The sequence below is a fragment of the Armigeres subalbatus genome, chromosome 3 (assembly GCF_024139115.2).
Source record: "Armigeres subalbatus isolate Guangzhou_Male chromosome 3, GZ_Asu_2, whole genome shotgun sequence".
NCBI lineage: Eukaryota > Metazoa > Arthropoda > Insecta > Diptera > Culicidae > Armigeres > Armigeres subalbatus.
Window position 1 is genome coordinate 321,510,620 of NC_085141.1, and position 26,351 is coordinate 321,536,970.

At 42.3% G+C, this 26,351-nt stretch overlaps 1 protein-coding gene, 2 long non-coding RNA genes and 1 pseudogene across 4 annotated transcripts; 1 reads left to right on the forward strand and 3 right to left on the reverse strand.

Moving 5' to 3' along the window:
- Positions 1–12,631: 12,631 nt before the first annotated feature.
- LOC134220994 (protein FAM8A1) lies at positions 12,632–14,183 on the reverse strand. 2 transcript variants are annotated; one of them, XM_062700170.1, is made up of 4 exons: positions 14,060–14,183; positions 13,610–13,994; positions 13,410–13,551; positions 12,632–13,347 (listed from the first exon to the last, which is right to left on the reverse strand). In XM_062700170.1, exons 2-4 carry the CDS (start codon positions 13,944–13,946, stop codon positions 12,873–12,875), a joined length of 954 nt encoding a protein of 317 aa, XP_062556154.1. In that variant the 5' UTR covers positions 13,947–13,994; positions 14,060–14,183; the 3' UTR covers positions 12,632–12,872. The 2 variants fall into 2 exon arrangements, with proteins under 2 accessions (XP_062556154.1, XP_062556153.1); XM_062700169.1 differs by lacking the exon at positions 14,060–14,183 and having other exon boundaries at positions 13,610–14,050.
- Positions 14,184–15,024: 841 nt separating this feature from the next.
- On the forward strand, positions 15,025–15,720 carry LOC134220996 (uncharacterized). The gene is made up of 2 exons (XR_009982156.1): positions 15,025–15,207; positions 15,333–15,720. It is a non-coding gene; the product is annotated as an uncharacterized LOC134220996 (long non-coding RNA).
- Positions 15,721–21,329: 5,609 nt separating this feature from the next.
- Positions 21,330–21,996, reverse strand: LOC134220997 (uncharacterized). The gene is made up of 3 exons (XR_009982157.1): positions 21,741–21,996; positions 21,524–21,672; positions 21,330–21,465 (listed from the first exon to the last, which is right to left on the reverse strand). It is a non-coding gene; the product is annotated as an uncharacterized LOC134220997 (long non-coding RNA).
- Positions 21,997–24,770: 2,774 nt separating this feature from the next.
- On the reverse strand, positions 24,771–26,305 carry LOC134222692 (large ribosomal subunit protein uL11-like; annotated as a pseudogene).
- Positions 26,306–26,351: the final 46 nt, after the last annotated feature.

A 26,351-nucleotide genomic window follows, 5' to 3' on the forward strand; every position in this document is an offset into this window, starting at 1 on the left:
TCTCCAAAAAATCGTTTTTCTATTCTTTCTGGAATTCCTTCTGAAGTTCCTCCAGGAATTTATCCGAAAGTTTCAGGGATTTCTCCGAAAAATCCTCCAGGAATTCCTTTGTAGTTTCCTCTAGGAGATCCTCCGTAAGATTGTCCAGAAATTCCTGCGAAAGTACATCCAAGAATTCCTTCGGAAAATCCTCCAGAAGTTCCTTCAGAACTCCTCCGGTAGTTCCTTCACGAATTCCTCCAGCAGTTATTCCAGAAATTCTTCCGAAATTTCCCCAGAAATTTCTGCGGAATCCCTCTGGAAGTTCCTCCATGAATTCCTTCGGAGGTTTCTCCAGGAATTCCTTTGGAAGATTCTTCAAGAATGTTGCCGAAAGATTATTCAAGAATGCCTCAGTAAGTATACTTTGGAATTTATCTGGTATTTCCTCCAGATTTTTTTCGGAAACTTCTACAGTAATACCTCACGAAACTCCTCCAAGAATTCATCCAGAACTCTCCAAGAACACAAGAACTCTCCAGAACATCCAAGAATTGTTCCGGAAGTTTCTTCAGGAATACCACCGGAAATTCTTTCAGTAATATCCTTCAGGAATTACTCCAGAAAATCCTTCTGGAATTTTTCAGTGATGGACTCTAAGGGGCCCCATACACGCTCCGACATGTTGTACAACTTTGACTCCTCCTCCAGGAAATTTGGATCGGTCGGAGTGAAGTCGGACCGTCTGTGGGCAAGTTGTACTATCAAACAGTCGTACGACTTGCCCACAGATGGTTCGACTTCACTCCGACCGATCCAAATTTCCTGGAGGAGGAGTCAAAGTTGTACAACATGTCGGAGCGTGTATGGGGCCCCTTAGAGTCCATCATGTTGCCGAAAGATTATTCAAGAATGCCTCAGAAAGTATACTTTGGAGTTTATCTGGTATTTCCTCCAGATTTTTTCGGAAACTTCTACAGTAATACCTCACGAAGCTCCTCCATGAATTCATCCAGAACCCTCCAAGAACACAAGAACTCTCCAGAACATCCAAGAATTGTTCCGGAAGTTTCTTCAGGAATACCACCGGAAATTCTTTCAGTAATATCCTTCAGGAATTCCTCCAGAAAATCCTTCTGGAATTTTTCAGTGATGGACTCTAAGGGGCCCATTACACGCTCCGACATGTTGTACAACTTTGACTCCGCCTCCAGGAAATTTGGATCGGTCGGAGTGAAGTCGGACCGTCTGTGGGCAAGTTGTACTATCAAACAGTCGTACGACTTGCCCACAGATGGTTCGACTTCACTCCGACCGAACCAAATTTCTTGGAGGCGGAGTCAAAGTTGTACAACATGTCGGAGCGTGTATGGGGCCCCTAACAATTAAGAAAAAGCACTCAAATAAAGTCTAAAAAAACCTCCGGAATTCATTCTGAACTTTCTACAGGAATTCCTTCTCAAATTCCTCCTGAAAATCCTCCAATTGCTCCGGAAGTTGCTTAAGTAAGCCCTTTGGATGTTCCAACATGGATTCCTCGGGAAATTAATTCAGAAGTCTTCCAGCACCATCCAGAAGAAATTAGTAAAAGTAGAAAGAAGCTCCATCAGGAATTTATCCGAAAATCGCTCCACAATTTTGTCTGGATGTTAATTCAGAAAATTCTCTGGATGTTTCTTCAAGTATTTCAAAGGTTTTGAATCTCTACAGGGTATTCTTTAAGGTAGCCTCAGACCTCGGGAATTTGGTCCGCGTATTTTTCCCCATGTATTTTTACATATGCGATGTTTTCGGAATTTGGGCACGGAAAATAAAAATCCCGGCCCCTTTAAAATACACGGGGACCAAATTCCGGCGGAAAATTTTCCCGAGGTGTAAAGGCCACCTTACACCTCGGGAATTTGGTCCGCGGATTTTTTCCCCGTGTATTTTTGCATATGCGATGTTTTCGAAATTTGGGCACGGAAAATCAAAATCCCGGCCCCATTTAAAATGCACGGGGATCAAAATCCGGCGGAAAATTTTCCGGAGGTGTTTTCCGGTGGTATGTCGCTCCACTCGGTGCCGAAATTGAAAGGAAGGGACAATTATGTTTCGTGGGCGTTCACCATGCATATGCTAATGATCCGCGAAAGAACGTGGCGGGCCGTGGATCCTTCGGAGGGCACCCAGGTGGATTTCGATCTCTCGGAGCGCGCTCTTTCGACGATTTGCCTCAGCATTGAACCCTACAACTACAGCTTGGTTCAAAAGGCGAAGGAAGCATGGTCAAGTCTGAAAACAGCTTTTCAGGAGTGCGGAAGAACTCGGAAGATCAATTTGCTTCGCAAGCTGACTCGGTTGGAGCTTGAAGATTGTTCGTCTGTGGAGGAGTACGTGGACGATATAATGGCCACAAGCTCGAAGAAATCGGATTCAAGTTGGACGACGAGTGGCTTTCGCTGATCCTGTTGATGGGGTTGCCAAGGAGATATGAGCCCATGATTATGGGACTGGATGCGTCAGGACTCAATCTGACAGCGGACGTGGTCAAATAAAAAATACTACAAGATGTGACCCGTGATCAAGATGTCGGTTCCGGTGATTCAAGCGGAGCGTTGCTGGTGCGCGAAGCTAGGGCATTTCGCATCCGACTGTCAGCAAAAATCCAAAGCAGTCGGAGGTTCTGGTCGTAATAAGCAGGCGGCGTTGCTAGCATTGCACAAGCCGGTGCATCAGACGGAAGACTGGATCCTGGACTCTGGAGCGGGGCGTCACATGTGCAGATCCCAAGCGGCTCTCGTGGCTCCCAAGAAGACATCCGAATCAATCTACGTGGCCAATGCAGCGTAGATTCCAGTGGCGGCTGTTGGAAGTGTGAAGCTCGAAGCCGAAGTGCAAGGTACGTACACCGATCTCGATATATCTAACGTGCTATGTGTTCCAGACCTTGCAATCAATCTTCTGTCCGTGAGCGAAATCTGCAAGAAAGGATACCGCGTTACGTTCACTGACAAGGCCTGTGAGGTGGTGCACGCGTCCAAGGGGAACGTTATCGCGACGGCACGAGAGAAAGATGGCCTGTACAAGTTAAATCTCGCTGCACAGAACAATTCGTTTGTCGCAAAACCCTGTGGCAATTTGGAGTTGTGGCATCGACGGCTAGCGCATCTCCACATCGACAGCGTCAAGCGGTTGACATCGATGGTGACTGGAATGGACATCAGTGGTACCACTACGCAGGGTTGTGTACCGTGTGCGGAAGGCAAACACCGAAAGTTTCCATTCAAGTCAAGTGGAATTCGAGCGAAGGAAGTGCTAGAACTAATCCACTCGGACCTGTGTGGACCAATGGAGAAGGCGTCACATGGCGGTAGCAAGTATTGGGTCACGTTCATTGACGATGCTACCAGGATGACGTTCGCTCATTTCCTCAAATCCAAGGCGGATGCGTTTGAAGAGTTACGTTGAAGGCCTACGTTGAAAACCAGACGGGGAAGAAGATCAAATGTTTGCCAACCGACAATGGACAGGAGTATCTGGGTAAGCAGTTTCAAACATTCCTGAAGAAGAGCGGAATACGGCACGAGAGGACGGTACCGTACAACCCGCAACAGAACGGATCTTCGGAGAGGATGAACCGGACGATTGAGGAGAAAGCACGTTGTTTGTTGGCGGATTCGGGGCTCGATAAACGTTTCTGGGCAGAGGCTGCATCCACGGCAGTGTACCTAGCGAACCGATCTCCGACGAAGGGCAGTCCAGCAACACCGCTGGAAATGTTTTCCGGTAAGAAGCCAGACCTCTCTCATCTCCGAGTGTTTGGTTCCAATGTGATGGCGTATGTACCGAAGGACAAAAGGAAGAAGTGGGACGTGAAGTCCATTCCATGCATTTTGGTTGGCTATCCGGATTGTACCAAGGGGTACAGAGTTTTCAACCCATCAACAGGAACGGTTTTCGTTAGTCGGGACATCATCGTACTGTCGGAATTCTACCACAACCAAGAGGTTAAATCATTCATCACTGCTGGCTAAATTGTTTGTTGTGATCTGTTCGTCTCTGATATTTTCTCAAATTGCTCGCTCCTGCATCGTCCTAAATCGTTTACCGCTGCTTTATTCGCCTCCTTCCTGCTTACAACATCATCGCCGCTGTTTTAAGCCCATCGCCACAGGTAGGATAGTTGAATTTACGCCAAATTCCGAGTAGGCTCGAGTGTGGTATACGAAAAATCTGCGCCGCCATTTGCTCACTGCCGTCCCACCTCGCCGCTCTCCACCTGTTGAGCTTGATGGTGAACGCACATCCAAGCAAACACTCCGATTACCACACTACCACCATCAATACTGGAAATAAACAAACATCATCAATTTGCCTGTATTTCAACTGAGGACTCAATAAACATCTCGTTGCTGCTGCTGTTTTCATTTTCATCCGATCTTCACACACCCCGCATAGCCTCAGCGAAGCAATTCCGTATTCTCCAGATCAACATCCATTCATAAGCTGCAAGACTGAAGACTCATTACTGCCGTGCATTTCGGAATCATCAGGGCCGTCGACAAGGTAAACATCGTGATAATTCTGTATGGTTGTGTGCGTGTACCTTTTGCTTCACACTGATACAATCAGGGGCTCACTCGGCTCACGCTTCTACGCAACCGCTTTCTTCGAATCAGCCGTGGTCATCTATTGACGACTAGCGGTTACTACGCAGTGTTGCCAATTCCTTCCAAAATGAGCGTATGCGAAAAATGTGCAAATCCGATGAGCAGCGAAATAATGCAATGTAGAGATGGGCGCTCCGCTCAGGAGCTGTTCCAAAGATTCGCTTCCTTATATTGAGCTGATGAGCCATGGATCTTTTTTAAAGAAGCCCAGCTCAGCAGCTCACTTTAAATTGATGAAATCATTGTCAAACACGCGCCTAGAGAAACTCCCTCGAGCGTACGCACTCGAGTACGCGCGCTGTTGTATTTTGTACAGTATAAACGAAAATACCACGCTCGCGGTACATAACACAAACGAGCTTGTATGAGCATTACAGTCCAGTACCGCGCACGTGCTGATCGTTTGTTATTTGCACCTCAAGCATCATTAAGCCAAGCGACAGCACCATCTAGCCAACCAACAGAAATCATTTCTGCTGCAGAGAGGAATAAGAAACACACAAGCAAAAATAACCTAGCTTGCCATCTATTTCTTAACCTATACCCACATACTCGGCGCTACGAACGGACACACAAAAGATACCTAGTAGTGCGGTAGCGAACGAACCGCACTAAGCAAAAGATCCGAACAACTCTCAGTTCCGCTCATGTCGTCGTCCAGCTCGAAATTGCTGTGACATGGAAGCGAGAGCTGCGCCACCAGCTCAGATCCGAGCGACACGGATCTCGATCCGGATCAGTCGCGACCGATTCTAGCGAGCGAACTGTGTGGTTCAAACGATCCGAACTGGGAGCTGTGTCTTGCACGGAGCGGATCTTTTACTTGCGACGGGTTTTCCCGCCAGCATACTGCTGCAGTGCTACATGTGCACTCGGTTTGTTTGTAGCTCCGTGCTCTGTATTTTTTTTTACTCTCTTGTTTTTATTTCTCTCGCATTTCGGAAACCAATATAGATGAATGGGCTCGCTTGTATGAAAATGTCAACTACGCATGGTTAGAAGGGTTAGAAGCGCGCGCAAACAAGGCATTGATTTACTGCACCGTCTCAGACTGCACCCAGTATGAAGAGAAACCTTATGACACGTGATATGGCTCATATACATATTAGCCACCCTATAACCAGAGACCGGCGGAGTGAAAAACTGTCGAAATGGCAACGTATGAAAATGCATGAAATCGTGAAAATAATACCGGCATCACTTGAACTTTTTGCTTGCTTCTTATGGATGCAAAAAGTAAACAAGTCGAAATGGAACCGCTTTTGACGGTTCGATTGGAAATAAGATGGCGTCTTCGCCGATCTCTTATTGTAGTATTTCTAATACATATCAGAGACTAGGAACTGAATTATTCAAATTAACGATTTGAGAAACGTTATCAACTAAATGTAACTTAAAATTATGAATAGAAAATAATTTTAAGTTAGTTTTTGTATAGAAATAAATGTGATGGTTCTAAATGAACTCCTAGACTTCAAAACTAGACGGTCAGAAAAAGCGTAATAAATGTTATTAGTTTAAAATTGTCGGTTTTTCAATAGAAATTATTACCTCACTATAGCTTAACATTTTAAAAAATTCAAAGAAAGGTAAATAGATGAATGATGAATGAATGAATAAATAAATGAATGACACAAATTTTTCAAATTTTTGAACAATAATTAAAACAATAATATTTACAATTATGTTTCATTATATGTAGCATTAAAGAACTGAAGAGCTGATCCAAGGAGCTGACTCTTTTCAATGAGCTGAACGGATCAGATCCGCTCACTGCAATGAGCTGTTTTGCCCATCTCTAATGCAATGTGGTGGCTTCTGTTCGTCAATCGTATGCTTGCGCTGCTCAGGCGTAGGTAAGGATATGTACGCCTCCATTGCAGCTAATTCACATCTCGTGTGGATGTGTACCTGTTGCAAAAATCTGCTGGCTAAAGCTCGGTTTTGCAATTCACTAGTGTCGCTTGACAAAGCTAGTGAATCAATAATTGATTCCATCAAAACTGAAATAAGGGACAGCATTTTGTTGGACGTTAAATCAGAAATACGCCAGAGTTTCAAAGCTCTAATAGACTCCGTTCCTTCTACGCCTGGATTAACGCGCACACGTCCTCCGATGTCGAACCGCAATAAACGCCGGCGCGAGAACGACGGTGACGTCGATACTGAAACCCGTCGCCCCGTAAAAACTATGTGCAGTATTGGAACTGGAACAATGGACGCAAATCTGATTGCTGCTGAAAAATCAGACCACGACCCTGAAAGATTTTGGCTTTACCTATCCGGTATCGTACCTGATGTTCCGGACGAGAAAGTTGTTGAATTACTGCAGTCGAAGCTAGGGACTACGGACTTACGCGTTGTGAAATTGGTTGCTCGAGGTAAAGACGTTAGCTCCTTAAGTTTCGTGTCGTACAAAATCGGGATGCTTCCCGATTTTAAATCGATTGCTCTTGCTGCTGATACATGGCCCCGTGGAATTAGGTTTCGAGAATTTAAGGACCTAGGTGCCAAGAGACAGGTTTTTTGGAGGCCAACGACGCTGTCAACAACAGCGATTCTGGACGAGACCCCGAAAACTGTTCACCAGCATTAATTTCTGCTTCCAATGGACAAAACATATCGCCGGCTCCTACTCATCTCAGTCACTGTATCTCTAATTTGACTGGAGCGCAATCATCGACCACTTCGCCAATACTGCTGCCAATATCAACGTCGCCGATACCGGGTGCAGGATCCGTAACACTAACAGTTTATTATCAAAACGTTGGTGGAATGCGCACGAAAACCAACGAATTCTTCCTTGCCGCTGCATCCAGCGATTATGACATTATAGTTATTACTGAAACTTGGCTCAGAAGTGATGTGCAAAACTGTGCACTTTGACAAGTTTGTCGGTTCATCTATCGGAGAGTGAAACACTTGAGCAGGTTGTTGTGAAGGTTAAGCTGGCCCATAAATCCGTTTACATCTGTGGCATTTACTTGAGGCCGAACAGTGATCCCGATAAATTTGTTGCGCATTCCGACTGTGTAAATCAAATCGTCAACATAGCCACCCCCTGTGACACCGTAATCGTAGTTGGGGATTACAACCTTTCTCGGCTCGAATGGTTATATGATGACGAAGTGGAAGGATACTTGCCAACTAACGCTTCTTCAGAGCAGGAGTTAACTCTAACTGAAACTCTGATAGCTAGTGGTTTGAAGCAAATCTGCAATGTATCAAATTCAAACGGACGACTTCTTGACTTGGCTGACTTGGAACGCTGAACTACAGCATCGACGTAACATACTTCGTAAAACGCGTCGCAGGTTTTTCCGTAACCGGACTGCGACAAACAGAGCCCTTCTGCAAACCGTTGAATCGGAGTACGAAAATTTCGTGTCGTCTACCTTTCGTGAGTATGTTCACCGTGTACAAAATGAAGCTTTCATCAAAACCAGGAAAAAATCGCATGCGATGTTGTCCACTGTGAGTTTTGCTGATGTTACATCAAATGATATCGTTGAATCTGCTGAGCTTTTCGCAAGTTTTTTTCAAATCGGTGTACAATACGAATCCTCCTCCAGATTCGGCAGACCTTCTTAACTCTCTTCCATCATACAACATGAACTTCCCGCGCCCCACATTCTCCGTAGCTGAAATTTCAAAAACATTAGGAGCTGTCGACCCATCGAAAGGTCCAGGTCCAGATAGACTACCTCCTGTTTTCATTCAACGATGTGCTGACGTATTAGGATTGCCGGTTTGCATTTTGTTCAACATGTCGCTTGCGCTAGGAGTCTTCCCAGATGAGTGGAAAATATCAGCAGTTACTCCAATTCATAAGGCGGGTAGCTCCCATAATGTTGAGAACTATCGTCCAATCTCGATTCTTAGTTGTCTGGCTAAAACACTCGAACTGCTGATTCATGAACGTATGTATGTGGCTGCTAAACCTGTTATCTCTGAGTACCAACATGGCTTTGTACGAAATCGCTCAACTGACCTACACTAGCATGCTGAATTCTAACCTGGAGAAGAGATGTCAAGTTGACAGTATTTACATCGACTTTTCGAAGGCTTTTGATAAAGTTCCTCACGGATTAACTTTAAAGAAATTAGAACGTTTGGGATTTCCTGACTGGATTGTCACTTGGCTGCGTTCTTACCTGATTGGTAGGTCATCCTTCGTTAAATTAGGCACTGCCTCATCCAATACATATCCTACGCCATCCGGAGTGCCACAAGGCAGTCACCTAGGGCCGCTGATTTTCATCATCTTCGTGAACGACTTATGCTGTAAACTTCGATCTCATCGCCTCATGTACGCCGACGATTTGAAAATATTTCGAATTATTCGATCATTGACCGATTGTCTTGCGCTGCAACAAGATCTAGATGTTATAGCCAACTGGTGTTGTTTAAATGGTATTGAGATAAATGCGTCGAAATGCAATTCAATAAGTTTTACCAAATGCAGAACGCAGATAAACTTTCGTTACTCGACATGCGGAAACGAACTGAAAATTGTGAGCTCCATAAAAGACCTGGGAGTTACGTTTGACCGCAAGCTGAATTTTAATGAGCATATTGCAACGACTACTGCCAAGGCTTTCGCCGTACTAGGCTTCATGCGCCGGAACGCTGCTGATTTTGATGACGTTTACATCCTGAAAAGCCTGTATTGCTGTCTCGTGCGAAGCATACTCGAATATGCTGTGCAGGTGTGGGCACCCTATCACGAAATCCAGATGACGCGAATCGAAAGGATCCAACGCAGTTTTGTTCGTTTTGCCCTCAGGCGATTGCCGTGGGATAATCCTTTCAGGTTACCGCACTACGAAGAGCGATGCCAACTGATTCGACTCGAAACCCTTCAACAACGACGTGGAGATTTGCAGAGGGTTTTTGCATTTGACATTATAAACAACCACGTCGACTGCCCTGAGCTCTTGCAGCAAGTTAACTTTCATGTCCCAGCCCGTCGCTCTCGCCAACGTCAGCTCTTCCAGTCTGTCCGACACTCCACAATGTTTGGGCAAAATCACCCGCTTGAACGTTGCTTCAACCTCCTCAACGACATTGATTGGTTCGATTTTAATTGTAGCAGAACGATATTCAAAACTAGATTAAGGCAAATTTTAAGTTAGCATATAAGTTTTAAACCAGTCTGTACAGTTAACACTGAAGATGAAGATAAATAAATAAATAATTAAAGAAGAGCACAGCCAAGACATCGGTGTGGATGTTATCAGCAACAAAGAGGACGAGCCAGTTGCAGTTGATCTGAAGGATGACGATATTCCGAACGCGGAGTTGGAACCGGAAGCAGAGGAAGAACAAGAGGCCGACCAGCAAGGGTTACAGGCAGTTCAACCGTCCGCGCTCCCTCCGCAACTTATTCGAGACAGTGATCATCCTACTCCGAGGCGCAGCGAGAGGGAGCGCCAACTACCAGGCAAGTATTCTGATTTTGGGGTCCCATACAGTGTCCTTTCTCAGATGCTTGTTTCTTTACAGGATTGTGGTAGCCAAGCGGGACGACGCAACTCACCTGGAAACAGCATCGCGCTACCGTCACATTCCAAAGAAGAAGATGTTCGTCTGCAACAGATTTCTGAGCACAGTGACTGGGAGCGCTCAGTCAGAGGCAAGTATATCACAGCTTCCATTAGAAACAGCAAACCTTCGGAGTCGAATTGTCCACAGAGTCAAGACGATCCAGAAACCGTTCGGGAAGCGCTGGGACGGTCCGATCGAGATCGTTGGATCGAAGCGATGGAGAGCGAAATGAGTGCGTTAAGCGAAAACGGCACATGGCGTATGGTCGACCTACCCCCAGGGCGGAAAGCGTTGAAGAGCAAATGGGTCTTCAAGGTCAAGACGAATGCGGATGGCTCCATTGGGCAGTACAAGGCGCGACTTGTGATCAAAGGTTGCTCGCAAGTAAAAGGCGTAAACTATACGGACACCTACTCGTCTGTCGTTCGCTACGCAACGGTGCGTTACCTACTTGCACTGGCGGCGAAGTTGAATCTGGTGGTGCATCAAATGGACGCAGTAACTGCCTTCCTGCAGGGCGATTTGGACGATGAAGAGATTTTCATGGAACAACCGGAATAGTTCCGTGATGATCGAGCACCGACGAAGGTTTGCAGGCTACAGAAGGCGCTGTACGGTCTGAAACAGGCCAGCAGAGTATGGATCCGGAAGCTGAACACGAAGCTCAAGCAAATGGGTTTCAAGCGATCGAAGCATGCCACGTGCGTCTACTATCGGGTGGTGGCAGGAAATGTCGTCATCATTGCCATATACGTGGACGATTTCCTGATTCTCTCGAACGATCAGCGGTTGGTAGACCAGATCAAGCAGTAAGTATGTGCGGAATTCAAGATGAAGGATCTGGGACCGGTCAAGCAGGTGCTGGGATTGCGTGTGACCAGATCGGAAGGCGTTGTGGTAATCGACCAGGAACAGTACATCGACAAGTTGTTGGTGAAGTTTAATATGGTCGACTGCAATGCTGCACAAACTCCACCTCGACGTGAATCAGCGGCTCACCAAGGAAATGTGCCCTGTAACTGAAGAAGAGAAGGAGAATATGAAGAACATTCCGTACAGAGAACTTGTAGGAGGATTGCAGTTCGTTGCGCAGTGTACCAGGCCGGACGTCAGCCATGCGGTAAGTCTGGTCAGCAGCTTTTGCAGCAACCCTGGACCGGCGCATTGGACAGCGGCGAAGAGGATACTTCGGTACACGATACACGACGATCCATAAGCGGGTAGGTATGCGTTCCTGGAGAGTGGTGGCGTTGTCAGCTGGAATTCGAAGAGGCAATCTGCCGTTGCACTTTCGACAGCCGAAGCGGAGTACATGGCTCTGTCAACGGCGACTCAAGAGGCCATGTGGTGGAGAAGCATCCTGCGTGAGCTTCACGGGACAAACGGTGCTTTGGTGATCCATTACGATAACAAGAGTGCCATCAACGTGGCAGAACGTGAAGTTGGCTACTCGGCACGTAGCAAGCATATCGACATAAGACATCACTACGTACGGGAGCAAGTCGAAGACAAAACCATCAAGTTGGTCTTCGTAGCATCTGAACTTCAAGCGGCGGACATTCTAACAAAATCGTTATCTGGTCCGAAGCATACCGCAGACAGGAAGAAGCTAGGTGTTATATAACTTTACGCTTAAGGGGGGATGTTAGCAAAGTAAGCGTTGCGTTTTTAAAAAGGTAATAAACTATTCTACTGTAAGCTCTTTCCCTAACCAGTCGAGTTTTGTCTCTGCTATCAAGATTCGATGAACGTCTTCCGACGTAATGCTAAGCTGGCCAAGCCAAAAATTAAGAAATCAAGTTTTTCTCTAACAACCTGAATCCAGCTGTTTCGTGCCTATCAAGATCCGTACGCGTATACGAGTAATCACCGGTTGAGGGAAGTACGGAAACTGATCGCCGCATGGGACGCATACCGTTGTCATCAATCGGGGCTAGATTAATCTGAAAGGATTTTCCGTGTTGCAGTTCGGGTGAGATCAAAACATATTTTTCCCAAAAAATATTTAAATTATACCTAGGATTTATGACAATTTTGGAAGAACTTCATCTGGGATTATCGAAAAGATTTTCACTGATTTTTTTTTTTTTTTGATACAATCTCAAAATAAACTTTCTATGGAATGTTCAAAGAAGTTTTCTGTGGATCTTCTGAAGGAAGAATTGCCTTGTAACATACTTATGCCTAACGTCGCGGACCCCTTTGCAAGCGTGGGCGCAACCAAGGGTGGATAGATGTGGTCTGGAACAGTGTATTGTGGAGTTAAATTGTGATTCAGTGTCATCTGTTCAAATGTAAGCCAAACAAATTGAATAGATTTCTAGCAAAATTAGCATAAACAGCATAAAAGACAATCATTATGTGTAGGTACGGCCGTTGAAATTCTTCCTGACAGTCTTTGCACTTGACCTCGGATTTCTTTTCAAAGTTCTTCATAGAAAGTAGATTCCTACTTGTACTTTAACATTTAATTGAATAATTTGGTGAACCGACAAAACATTTTCATCTATACAACACAGCCATTGTTGTAAAACACAATCTTCCTACGACAAACTAAATTTCACTGGAATCCCGTAATTCCCTGCATGCAAACTTTGACTACTAACTAACGTTATCTCTGTGGTTAACATAGGAAGCAATAACGACTATTAAAACTTACCTTCTCTTGATTTTCCGACATGTTAAAATGATGCCTTAGCGTCTCCGCAGAACCGGTGTCGGATTATCCTCAACCACAATCGTCTTGGTCATAACATCGTACATGGTGCGGTTGTGCTTGAAAAAGAACATCAGGAAGCACATCGGGAACAGAAGCGCAATCAGAGTGTTCTTCGCAATCGATCGGAAAAGTGCCCGCTTAAAACCCGGGTTGGTCGCCGGATAGAGCAATGCCTTAACGGGGTGCTGATTGTTGATCATCATTCCCGGCTGGGGTGGATCCAGTAGCACGACGGCTTCCACATGAACGATACGAATACCCATCAACATTTTACCCGGAGTAGCGCCACCGATTTGGCCATTTGGACCGTGGATGGTCCAAACCGTTTCGTAGATGCAGACCGCGATTTTTGTTATAATTTCGAGGAAGATGAGCTCTGAAGTAAATGACAGAAGTTCCGTGTAGTCTTCCTCGATCGAGTTCCGAATTGCATCAAAATCGATGTCCAATCTGGAAAAAATATCCATTTGGTATGCATTAGCAAACCCTTAGATTGTTGAATCGATGCTTACAGATCGATATCAAAGATATCAATGAATGCCATCGTCGTCATGATTTTGAGCAAGAAGATTATCACGATGTCGATTGCCTCCGCCAAGAATCGCTTCCAAAGTGGCGCTATCACATACTCGTAGCCTCCATTCCGATTGATAACTAGAATCAACAAATTTATCAAACTACGATTTAAAATATTCCCCTGCCAATAACTCACTCTCTTCCTGTCGGGCGGGATCCAACAGTTCAGCAGCTCGCCTTTGGTTGGCGTTCTGCTGCTGCCCTTGTTGGGCCTGATTGCCCGTAGCTGCAGTCCCCGTGGCGACAGCGCCATTGCTCGGCTGCCCATTCGGACCTATTCCGGCTGTCGGCTGGAACAGCTGCGGATAGTTGTTCATCAGATAGTACGGAAAGTAGGCCTGCATCTGCTGCTGCATCTGAGCGTGATGGACCCAGGTGCGGAGAAGTTCGAAGTAGATTTGCTTCGGTGTTTTGCTCGGATCAATCGGAGGGATTGAGTCCGGATCGGGCAGTTTTTCCGGAATACCGTCCATTGTTGAAGGTGTAGGTGATAGGTACGAATGAACGATATACGATTTACACTAGAAAAGAAATCACTTTTTTTGTGAATTTTATTTTGAAAACAGAAATTGAAAAAACAACACACCGCTGAGTCAGAAGATTCGGAATGTTTTGATTTATAAATGACGTTTCATTTAGCATCAAAGTTTTTATAATTGAGGTAATTATCTTGAAGGTTTGTTAAAAAGGTAAGAAGATATCGAATCGTGTACACCGAAAAAATTCTTTATATTGAATATATTTGTCGCAAACATAAATTTTTGAAATTTGGCGAACCAAATATATGCAATTTGTACCCACACATAAATTCAATAACTGCATATTAGAGACCACACATACATTTTATTTGATTATAGATTATATTTGTACTTCGCGTGGAGAGTGGTTATGTGTGCACTAATTAGAATCATGAATTAAATTAATGGATTTTTGCCAATAAAAATGTGTGGAATTTTTGTAGTATACACGGTTAGAAAAAAGTACCTAATTTTAGGTACTTTTTTTCTCTTGCATCTCCCTCCCTCTTTCCTTTGTTATCATAAAATGAAGAGCAAAACCACCCAACAAGGGCAGTAAAGTGTGGGAACCCAACGTTAAGTAATCTCATGTTTACAATAATTAGGTAAAATTTGCCTAACTCTTGGTTAGTTTTTATCCAAAATTCTGTAAATTTTACTTAATATTATGTAAATTTTACTTAATTTCATCAAAAATTTACTCTATTTACTCTAATCCCCGATTTGCGGAAGTAGTGCGCTGGATTCGCCTAAAGATGCGCTAAACCCCAGCAAGGAAGGTTACTCTAACTTGACCCTAATATGAGTGTAACCTGTTAGAAAGTTACTCTAATATTCTCACTAACTTTAGAGTAAAATGAGACTAAAATTAGACAGATCTGCAACACTTTTGTTAGGTATGTTTATGTTTGGTGCATAATTTCATTGAACCTGTTAGATTCACGTGAGGCTAAAGTTAGTTATGTTTCGCTTTGAGCGGTTAGGTAGTTGTTAGGGTTATTTCGAACGGGAATTCATGTTGGTTTATTTACATCCAGCTGTCATCCGAGGCAGAGTTATTATGTACCGTGAAAGTACATAAAACATAACTGCCTTGAATGACAGTCAGATGTAAATAAAGTATAAATAAAAATCTGTACCCTGCAGGTGTATTTTCTGCAGAATAATCATTAAATATTTAATTATCCAGACTACATTTACATCGAATAATATTTGGGTAAGTAAATTGAAACTTATTTGTCAGGTTGTTTTTGCTCCCTGCTCCGATGCTGCTGTTGTCGATCCGGAGCCGTATTTTCGTCGCGCGAGAACATTAACTAAGAACGTATTGCATTATTCCAGGCTGCATTTGTCGCCCTTTCCGAAGTGGCACTTTTCGGTTTGCTTCTGACACATCCGGTGAAGGTATATAAAGCAAAACAGCGATGGGTGGAATCCTCCAAGTGGCACTGCAGAACGAGAATTTCTGGATTTTCAGTAAGGTCTTGCGGTCCAGAACGTACCTCATCGTCCGAAGTTTAGAAGACCAGGAAATTTTCAGAATGTATCCGCTACTTATGCCGATGCCGCACTGTTTTTTCGGTCCTGAATTGTCTTTGCGTTAAGTGGCCTTGATGGCCAGGAGTAAGGATATATTGCAAAAATGAAATGTAACTGATTTTAAGGAAATAAAATGAAACTTATATTTTAGAATACTAGCAATTTCTCCTAGAATCTGAGAAATTATGTATGCATAGAATCTAGATTATTCCCTTCGAAAATTTCTGCAAAATTCATCGTCAATATTTTTAAATAATTCCCCATGCAAAGTGTATTGGTAATTCATCCGGCAGCTTTCACATAACTTTTATCGAGATATTAATTCTGGATTTTTTTCTGTTTTTCTGGGAATCGCTCCAAGCGTTCCTCTGAGGAGTTGCTTTTGTAATTCCACCAAGAAGTTATTTCGGAATTCCACTAGGAGTTCCTCTGGAAATTATTCTGGGAATCCCTTTATGAGTTCTTCTAAATTTTTTTTCCAAAGTTGGTCAGAAAATTCCTCCATGAGTCCTTCTGAGAATTACTACAGGAGTTCCTCTAGGGAATCCTGGAAGAGTTCCATTGGGAATGAGTTCCTCCCAAAGCTGCCCAGAAAATTTCTTCAGGAGTTCTTCTCAAAATTCCACCAAGAGTTTCTAAAGGAGTTCATTCAGGAGTTACTCTGGAAGTTCTTACAGGAATACCTTAGGAAGTATTTCTGGAAAATCCTCCAGGAGTTCTTCTGGAAATTCCTCCAGAAGTTCCTCGATGAAAGCCTCTGGAATTCTTCCAGATGTTCCTCTGAGACTTTCTTCAGAAGTTTATCTGGAAATTCATTCATAAGTTCCTCTGAATTTTCCTCTAAAAGTTATTCAGAGAATTCCTCTATAATTCCCATGGGGAATAACTTCAGGAGTTCCTCCCCCTGATATTCTTTTCAGAAATCTTTCGAAAGTTCATCTGTAAGTTCCTCCAACAGTTTCTATGGATATTCCTCCAGGAGTTACTCTAGAAAATAAACCAGGAATTCTTCTGGAAGTTTATCTTGGTACTGCTTTAGGTATTGCTCTATGAATTCCTTCCGGAGCTTCTCTGGGAATTGGTTCAAGAGTTTCTCTGAAAATTCTTCTAGGAATTCCTCAGGAAGTATCTGCGGAAAGTCCTCCATGAGTTCTTCTGCAAAATTCTCCAGGGGTTCGTCTTAATTGGAAATTCGTATTCCTCTCGAAATTCCCCCAGAGGTTCCTCTGGTAAATGTTCCTTCCTCTGGGAATTCAGAAGTGCCTCTGAAAACCTACCAAATATTTATTTTAGAATTCCCCCAGGAGTTTTTTTTCTGAAAAATTCTTCAGGAGCACCTCTAGGAATACCGCCAGTATTTCATTTCGCAATTCGTCCATCGTTATAAAAATTCCTCTGGATAATCTTCAAGTTGATCCTCTGAGAATTGATCCATGAGTTCCTCTGAGAATACTACCAGAAACTTATTTTGGAAGCCCTCCAAGAGTTTCTCCGGAGGAATTCCTGGAGGAACTTCTGGAGGAATTCCTGGAGGAACTTCCGGAGGAATTCCTGGAGGAACTTCCGGATGAATTCCTGGAGGAACTTCCGGAGGAACTTCCGGAGGAATTCCTGGAGGAACTTCCGGAGGAATTCCTGGAGGAACTTCCGGAGGAATTTCTGGAGGAACTTCCGGAGGAACTCCTGGAGGAACTTCTGGAGGAATTCCTGGAGGAACTTCTGGAGGAATTCCTGGAGGAACTTCCGGAGGAATTCCTGGAGGAACTTCCGGAGGAATTCCTGGAGGAACTTCCGGAGGAATTCCTGGAGGAACTTCCGGAGGAATTTCTGGAGGAACTTCCGGAGGAATTCCTGAAGGAACTTCTGGAGGAATTCCTGGAGGAACTTCCGGAGGAATTCCTGGAGGAACTTCCGGAGGAATTCTTGGAGGAACTTCTGGAGGAATTCCTGGAGGAACTTCCGGAGGAATTCCTGGAGGAACTTCCGGAGGAATTCTTGGAGGAACTTCCGGAGGAATTCCTGGAGAAAATTCCGGAGGATTTCCTGGAGAAACTTCCGGAGGAATTCCTGGAGGAACTTCCGGAGGAATTCCTGGAGGAACTTCCGGAGGAATTCCTGGAGGAACTTCCGGATGAATTCTTTAAGACACTCTCAGAGGAACTTCCAGAGCAATTGCTGGAGAAACTTCCGTGACAATTCCTGGAGGAATATTTGAAGGAACTTCTGAAGGAATTCCTGGAGGAACTTTTGGAGGGATTATTGGATGAACTTCCGAAGTTATTCCTGGAGGATCTTCCGGAGGAACTTCCTGGAGTAACTTCTTGACCATTTCTGTAAAAAACTCCCGAATGAATTCTTTATGACGCTCTCAGAAGAACTTCCGGAGCAATTGCTGAAGAAACTTTTGGAGGAATTTTTGGAGGAACATCCGGCCGAATTCCTGGAGGAACGTCTAGAGGAATTCTTGGAGGAAAAAATTGTCGGAGGAATTTCAGAAGATATTATTGAAGGAACTTTTGAAAAAATAAAATCCCATTAGAACTCATGTAAATATTCTCAGAGGAACTCCGGAATTCTCAGAAAAGAAAGCTCCTGGAGGAACTTTTGGAGGAATTCTTGGAGGCCGAATTCCTGAAGTAATTCTTCACTACAAAAATTCCACACATTTTTATTGGCAAAAATCCATTAATTTAATTCATGATTCTAATTAGTGCACACATAACCATTCTCCACGCGAAGTACAAATATAATCTATAATCAAATAAAATGTATGTGTGGTCTCTAATATGCAGTTATTGAATTTATGTGTGGGCACAAATTGCATATATTTGGGTCGCCAAACTGCAAAAATTTATGTGTGCGACAAATATATTCAATATAAAGAATTTTTTCGGTGTTGGATGATATTCCGTAGGAAGATTATCAGGAACTTCCGATGTTATTCCTGGAGGATCTTCTGGAGGAACTTCCTGGAGTAACTTCTTGACCATTTCTGGAAGAAACTCCCGGATGAATTCTTTAAGACGCTCTGAGAGGAACTTCCGGACCAATTGCTGAAGAAACTTCCGTGGCAATTTCTGGAGGAATATTTGAAGGAACTTATGGAGGAATTCCTGGAGGAACTTTTGGAGGGATTCTTGGAGGAACATCCGGCCGAATTCCTGGAGGAACGTCTAGAGGAATTCTTGGAGGAAAACAATGTCGAAGGAACTCCAGAAGATATTCTCGAAGGAACTTTTGAAAAAATTAAATCCCATTTAAACTCCTGTAAATATTCTCAGAGGAACTCCGGAACTCCTGAAGAAATTCTCAGATAAGAATTCTCCGAGGAACTTCAAGTGAATTCAGAAACCCCTGAAGAAATACCCGGAAAACACCTGGAGGAATTTCTAAAATAACTCCTGGATTTCCCAGAGAAACTCTTGGAAAGATCATCAATGGAACTTTTGGAAGAATTCCCAGAGGAACTCCTGTAGATGTTCTCAGAGGAACTTTTGGAGGAATTCTCAGAAAAAAACTTGTGGTAAAATTCCCACAGGAACTTCTAAACAATTTAGGAACTACTGGAAGAATAACCGGAGAATCTCCTGAAAAAAATTCTAGAACTACTGAAGATTTCCCAGAATAACTTCTGGAGAGATTATCAGAGGACTTCCTGGAGGAACTCCCAGAGGAACTCCAGAAGAAATTATCGGAGGAATTTTCGGAAGTGTCCAGAGGAACGGCTTAAGATATTCTTATAGGAACTCCTTGAGAAATTCTCTGAAGAACTTCTGAAGGAAATCTCAGATAGAAAAAAACCTTTGGAAGAATTTTCAAATGATCTCCTGAAGAAATTTCTTGGGAATTTCGCTGAGGAACTCTTGTAGAGAGCATCAGAGGAACTCATAAAGAGATCAGAAGAACTTTTGAAGGAATTCTCAGAAAAACTTTTGGAAGAATTTTCAGAGGAACTGCTAGAGAATTCAGGAACAACTGATGAAATACACAGAAGATCTCCTGAATTTCTAGAATTTCCAGTAGATTTCCAAGACTAACTTAAGAGTTCCTTCAAAGGAGTTTTGAAACAATTCTCTGTAGAGGAAGTCCTGGAGGAATACCCAGAAAAAAAAACTTTTTAAAGAATTTCCAGAGGAACTTCTAGAGAATTCAAAAGCCACTGGAGAAATACCAAGATCTCCTGACGAAATTTATAGATAAATTTAGAAAAAAAATCCCAGAGACACTTCTAGCGGAATTAAGGAACTACTGGAGGGATTGTCTATAGATAAACTTCTGGTGGCAGTTACTCTTGGTGTTCTTAAATTCCTTCAGATGTGCCTCTGAGTATTCTTCTAGTAGTTCTTTTAGGAATTCCTCTAGGTATCTCTCTGACAATTCCATCTCTATTCTGGGTTTCGGGCCCTCGGCAGCTCAGTGTTAATATATTAAGTTACTAATCACAGGGTTACTAAGCCAAGCTAGCAAATTGGCTTTTATATATCATGTGACTAACATGATGATACTAAGGTCAGGGAAGTCGAGAAATTTCCCAACATGAACCGGCAATCAAATCCGGCTGGAAAAAATCATGCATCAAAATCAAATTGATCCACGATCGAAAAATAGAAATGAAAGGCTCAAATTTTAACATTTCCGACGCTTTCGGATGATTCCGGAGTCAGCTTGGCCATAATGTCTGTGAATGGAAAAATCTTTATCAATTGGAATAAACTTAACGAACATCAACACAAAACTCACAAAACATTACCGGCATCAAAGTCGAAGTTCTGTTCGACTGGTGCCAAACATTAACGGCATCAAAGTTGAAATTCGGTTCGACTGGTGCCTTTTTACTTTCAGCTGTATATGCGTTCCGCAGACAGCTTCATATCGGCATCCATACGAAATCTGATAATTGGTAATTCACGTTTATTAACATCTGTATGAAGGAAAAATATATTAAGCTCTTTTAGTGGAATGTATTAAACCGTCTAAGACGAATTAAGTACTGTCCATTTAATTCCACTAGTTAATTTTCGTTATCTTTGCAGATACGTATTTCGACCACAACTGTGTGGTCGTCTTCAGTGTCTTGTACTCGACTCGACTTGAAGAAAACAATCGCAACTTACACTATTTATACTACGCTAGGTACCTAATCTAATCTTATTTGCCTACTTTATTTACCTATACTGTAAATTACTTTATTGTTTAGGTAGAAACTTGAAGAGCCAAGAGCTGCCATTTCCTTGATCCTTATTCAACAGCGCTGTTTGTACCTGTCGGTGGATTTCCAAACTCTCAGCTACATCGAGTTTCCATGGGGAAGAGACATTTCTTAAGATTTTAATATTTGATGCCGTAATTGGGTGATTTTCCTTATACACATGCTCTGCTACCTTAGATCTAAATTCGTAATGTAATCCCTTATCGTTTTCTCTTTTCGCCTTACTCACTTCCGCCATATGTTCCTTGAACCTTATATCTAATGATCTTTTTGTTTGGCCTACATAGATTTTTTCACATTGGGAACAACTTATCTTATAAACGCCAGCCTTATTCAACATTTCTACTTTATCCTTCGTTGAACCCAATAGAGACTTGAGTTGGTTGCTTCTACTGGAGAATACTAGATCGATGCCGAATTTCCTTAGTCGAGGGCGTAGCTGGTTGGTGATGTGTTTATCATATGGGACCGAAACTCTTTTCAGCGGCTCCTCTATCGGTGTCAGCGTTGTATGTCCATTTCGTCGTAGGGTCCTTTCCTTCTTGTTGATGATCGCTCGTATAGTCCTCTCCTGGTATCCGTTGATCATCGACTGCTGCACATCCGGAAGGTATCTTGGAAATTGAAATCGTTTGCAAATTGTCGGCAGTCTCCTTACTCAAAGGATAGTTTTCTTTCCTGCAGCCTATGCCTTCCGGATGCCTAATACCGGGATCCCCACAATCGCTGTGAATGGTATATGATATAAAATTTTCATGAATTTAAAGAGCAACGCAAAACTCACCAGTAAACAACGTCAGATCAGCAGCAGCAGTAGACCATCCGCTAGTTTCGTTGAAATTCGTATTCAGGATTCATTCCATAAATTGTCGGTACCGTTTCGGTTATGTTATGTTTTCCGGAGGCAACTTGGTGACACCAGCAGCACGGCCTCTGTGTAAGGCAAATTCAATTTCGTTGTAAATTAAAATTTTCATGAACTTATAGCAACAAAAACTCACCCGATAGAATTCGTCGACAGCCGTATATCCGGGTAGCTTGTTGGAACCTATTATCCAGCAAATCGTCAGCATCCGTCATCAAAGGAGTAAACTTGATCAGCGTTCACTTTTCCCAATTTCCAAATTGAGTCAACGGTGACTTTCTTTTATTTTTGCACTTCGTGCGTCAATCAACAAAAAACTAATCAAGAAACAAACTGTCAAAATTGAAAATAAACAAGAATCATTTTTCAACAACATAAAAGCATAAAAATGGATATGTTTCGATCAGCAACATATCTAACATACCCTAACAATACCCTAACATCTCACAAATTGTTTCCTGGGACAATTCATGAACTAGTTTGACAGATAATACTTCGGAAGAAAGTTCGGTTCGGAAGTCCCGACTTCCGAATTCTAACTTGGTGCTACGCCGACAATATAGAAAAACAATATCACGCAGAAAAAACTACGTTAAAAACAAACATATTCTAGGTAAATCCAAACAATAATTCAGTTTGTTCTGGCATCAAAAATAAATATGTTTGGATCAAACATATTGTTGCATTTGAAACGAACGAAAACTTTCTTTTGAATCAAATGTGCGTTTCAAGTTGTTTCAACCAGCTAAATGTTTGAAACAAACATGGATATTATTGTTTTGGTTCGGCCATTCATACTATTTTCTTATCAACTCTACCAATTTTCATATTCTGGTACCATTTGACTACCAGATTTCACAATTCCAATCGTTCATATTTCATTTACTTACCTTTCTGTACCTGAAAAACATCCTTATCATCAATTTGGAAGCAAGATAACATATTATTCCACGCTTGTTCCTGCTCCTCTGGTGACCTCCGATCGGATCCGATCCGAAATCGAGTTTTTGTTTACTTTTGCAAGAGCGAGCGAGGGGCTGCCCACTAGTGTACGTATAAAACAAACAGGGATTCAATTTGTTTTCATAAATAAATATGTTTGATTCAAACATTTTACCATTTTGGAAGTAAACATGTATAGTTTTGAAGCAAATGGATGAAATTTGTATCCGTGTACAATTTATTGTAACATCACCATAAAACACAATAAATTTACAATAGATTTTATTGTAGATGAAATAATAGAAATAAATTGGAATGTATTGTTATGAACCATTCATTAAATTGTAAATGAAGTTTTCACATTAGAACGTACGGGTCGTAACTTTACACGAAAAAAAAATTTCATAATGAATGTATTTGGCAAAACACATATATTTTTGCCATTGTGGTTTCTGTATGGAATATATCGTCATCAACATTTCAAAAGGGCGTAACTGCTTTTGTAAACAAAAGCTTCTCACGTCTCTGGTGGGCTAATTTGTGCTCACCCACGCAATCCAGCACCATTAAATGAAAGAAGAGGATTCGATGCTTCCTTCAGTGGTATTGGATTGCGCCGGTGGGCTCAAATTAACCCACCAGCGGCGTGAGAAGCTCTTGTTTACAAAAGCAGTTACGCCCTTTTGAAATGTTGATGTCGATATATCTAAATGTAATGAAAAGTATGCGGCACTGCATAAGATAATTATAACACAAAACTTATACATTTCATGTCAAATGCTCATATGCATGATTAGACATTTTTAATAATCAGTATAAGATTAATGAATGATTTTCATTAGTTATTCAACAATAAAATTATTAGGTCCTTTAATGTTTTAATCAAAAAATAAAAAATCTTAAAAATCAATTTAAAAATCAAAACAAGTATATTTTTTTGTATATTTTATCGTTTGACATAATTAAAAAAACACACACACATACATGCCATTCCGCTTGAAATTTGGTAATAAAATAGTAGATAAAATGGTCTTGAAGCTTGGTCGATTTATCCTCGGCTTTATCTTCACACGTGCTGCTCCGCATGATGGGCTTTCCAAAGACAAGGATGACCTGCGTTCGGTGTACAGATAGTAATTCTCAGGTGGCGGTCGTGGCGGTATCGATCAGACTTGCATTCTCTATGCAAGAATCGTCTGTCAGTAGTTTGAACCACTATAGACTAACGCAAAATGAACTCCCCCAAGAAATTATGACGTTTGAGTGGGTCGCATAATGAACGCAAAATGAACTTTTGTTCGAGAAAACGACCCGCTCAAATGTCAAAATCCGTCGGGTGAGTTAATTCGATGATCTCCTGCATAAGTCTATCTGATGGGAACTTCTTCCGGGTCGCAATTATTGTTCTCTTTCTGGCTTTGCGGTTATTCTTCCGGATCGGGTCCAGCTAAACACCTACGATGTTATGCTCCGTCAGTTGTTTCCGTGTCTAGTTTACATCGAGGTTTACATGTCCCGGCATGACAACGCTTGGCCGTGTTGTTGATGACCCGGCGACACCTCCACCTCCTCCGGTCTGATTACAATCGGAATCGCCGCCCGAAAAATAGAGCAGATTGGCTCTGTGTTATTGAAAAACAAACACAATTGGTTTGAATAAATATAATGTTACGCCTAAATAGGATATTACCTGTTGATGTTTGTTGCTCGTTTTAACGAGGAACCGGATCAGAACAACAAAACGTGAACAATTTTTTCACAACAGTTTGGCTTGAGGATGAATATATCCGACGGCGCCGCGGCTGCTTTTCTATTGTGATATGCTAATCAAAAGTATAAGTTTCGCCTAATACATTTTTGCCATTAGGCGAAACTTAAACTTTTCATTCAAAACGATAATAATCGATATGCACATTCTAGATGAAAACGATTCAGCTTTATTATGACAATCATATAATGGAAAATGAAAAACATAATATGATGCTGTCATAAGACGAGTTTATACAATCCCATTGAATTCCACCACTTAATTGTATCTTGACAGATACGTATTTCGACCTCAAAAGTAAGGCCGTCTTCAGTGTCTCGTACTTGACTCGACTTGAAGAAGCTTACACTATTTATACTATGCGTAGGTATAATAATTTATCTAGGTACTTATCTTACTACGGTGCTTATTTCTACTCGCTTGATGCGCTTAATGCTTAGGTATAAACTTGAAGAGCCAGGAGCTACCATTTCCTTGATCTTTATTCCTGGTGATTCCTACTTTGAAATTTGCAGTTTGTTGATGCCTATCTATTTTGTGTCAGAAGTGGTCCCTTTGGAATTCTAAAAATATTTCTTTAAAATTCCTTCCGGAATATTGAAAAGATTCCACTCCTTTCTGAATCTGGCCCTTTCTGGGACCCAATGTCATGTCATGGGACAAAAAGTTCATGTCTCTTTAGCTGCTACTTACGGGAATGGACACCGTTTCGTTCAGCGGCTGTGGTATTTGTTGTCGTTGCTACAGGCTGCTTTGGGTTTCGTTTCGTACACTTCTCTGGCCGGGGCATGCTGAAATTGGAAATTGCGAATGAGCCAGTGTTATATTTTGTGTACCTAGCAGACATTAAGGCTGGTTTTTACAGTTCGGAAAACGTGTCACGGGATTTTGTTCCCCATGTATTTTGTATTTTAAAAATGTATGGGGGACCAAATCCCGTGACACATTTTCTGAACTGTAAACCAGCCTTTAAAGATATGCACAAAAAACTGAATTTAATAAAGACAAACAAAACACTTAGGTATACAACATTTAATCATTAGTTTGCCAGTTGGCTTTTATGTGACTTCCCATATGTGTTACATTACAGACTAATCAAAATTTCAGTGTACTCTCAGCGGACGGTAGAATAACTATACAGACTGCTATTCCCGACAGAGGTTCCACTGCAGGCAGAGGCTAAAACCTATGACTATGCTATTATTCATGTTTTTTATTGATGCCGTGGTGATTTGCCAGGAATAGCATATGAGAAATAAACATAAACCAGATCACACTTACCATGTTGCCAATTTGCCGTAATATGGCAAGAAATAGCCCAAATATCGTAGCCGTGTCCTTCGCATTCTATCCTGAGCGACGGATATTGTTAAGCTTTCGGGCACGAAAGTCAATTCCTGGTCAATTCTACCTCGTACCGTCTTCTTCAGTAAATCTTATGTAATTTCCTGTGCATTTGATGATTTTTTTTTTACTAAATCCACCCGGCGACACTGAATGGGTTGAACCTTTCCTCGTATCTCAAAATGATTTTCACATTCATTCAGTTGGACACTTCATCGCTCCACTGTTGATGTCATCAATGACGTCATGTAGTGCACGTCCATTGATCGTGCTTCCGACACTGTGAGCCGCAACCCGCACTTCCTGGCAGATAGTTTACAATGTTTTCATTGTATTTGATGTACAGATGTACTTGACCTTCTTACGATCACGTAGCAGTTCCTTCAGGGCCTTCACGATCAGCGAAGCAGCAGATGGGACAACCGAGATGGCAGCTTGGCGGCTTTGGATGGTCAAGCAGACGGTGATCTTCAAACCCTCCCAGTCTCCGGTAACCTTGGCGATATCGTCACCGAAGATTTTCTTTAGGGACAGACCAAGGGGTTCTTGGGGGCCAAAGACGAAACTGCACCAACTTCTCCACCGATACATCTCAGATGAATGTGCTTAATCTCATTGGGGTCAAACTTTGGTGATCTTGGCGAATATAGCAGCAAGTTTTCAAGAAAAAACTACTTCCAAACTTTGTTTTCA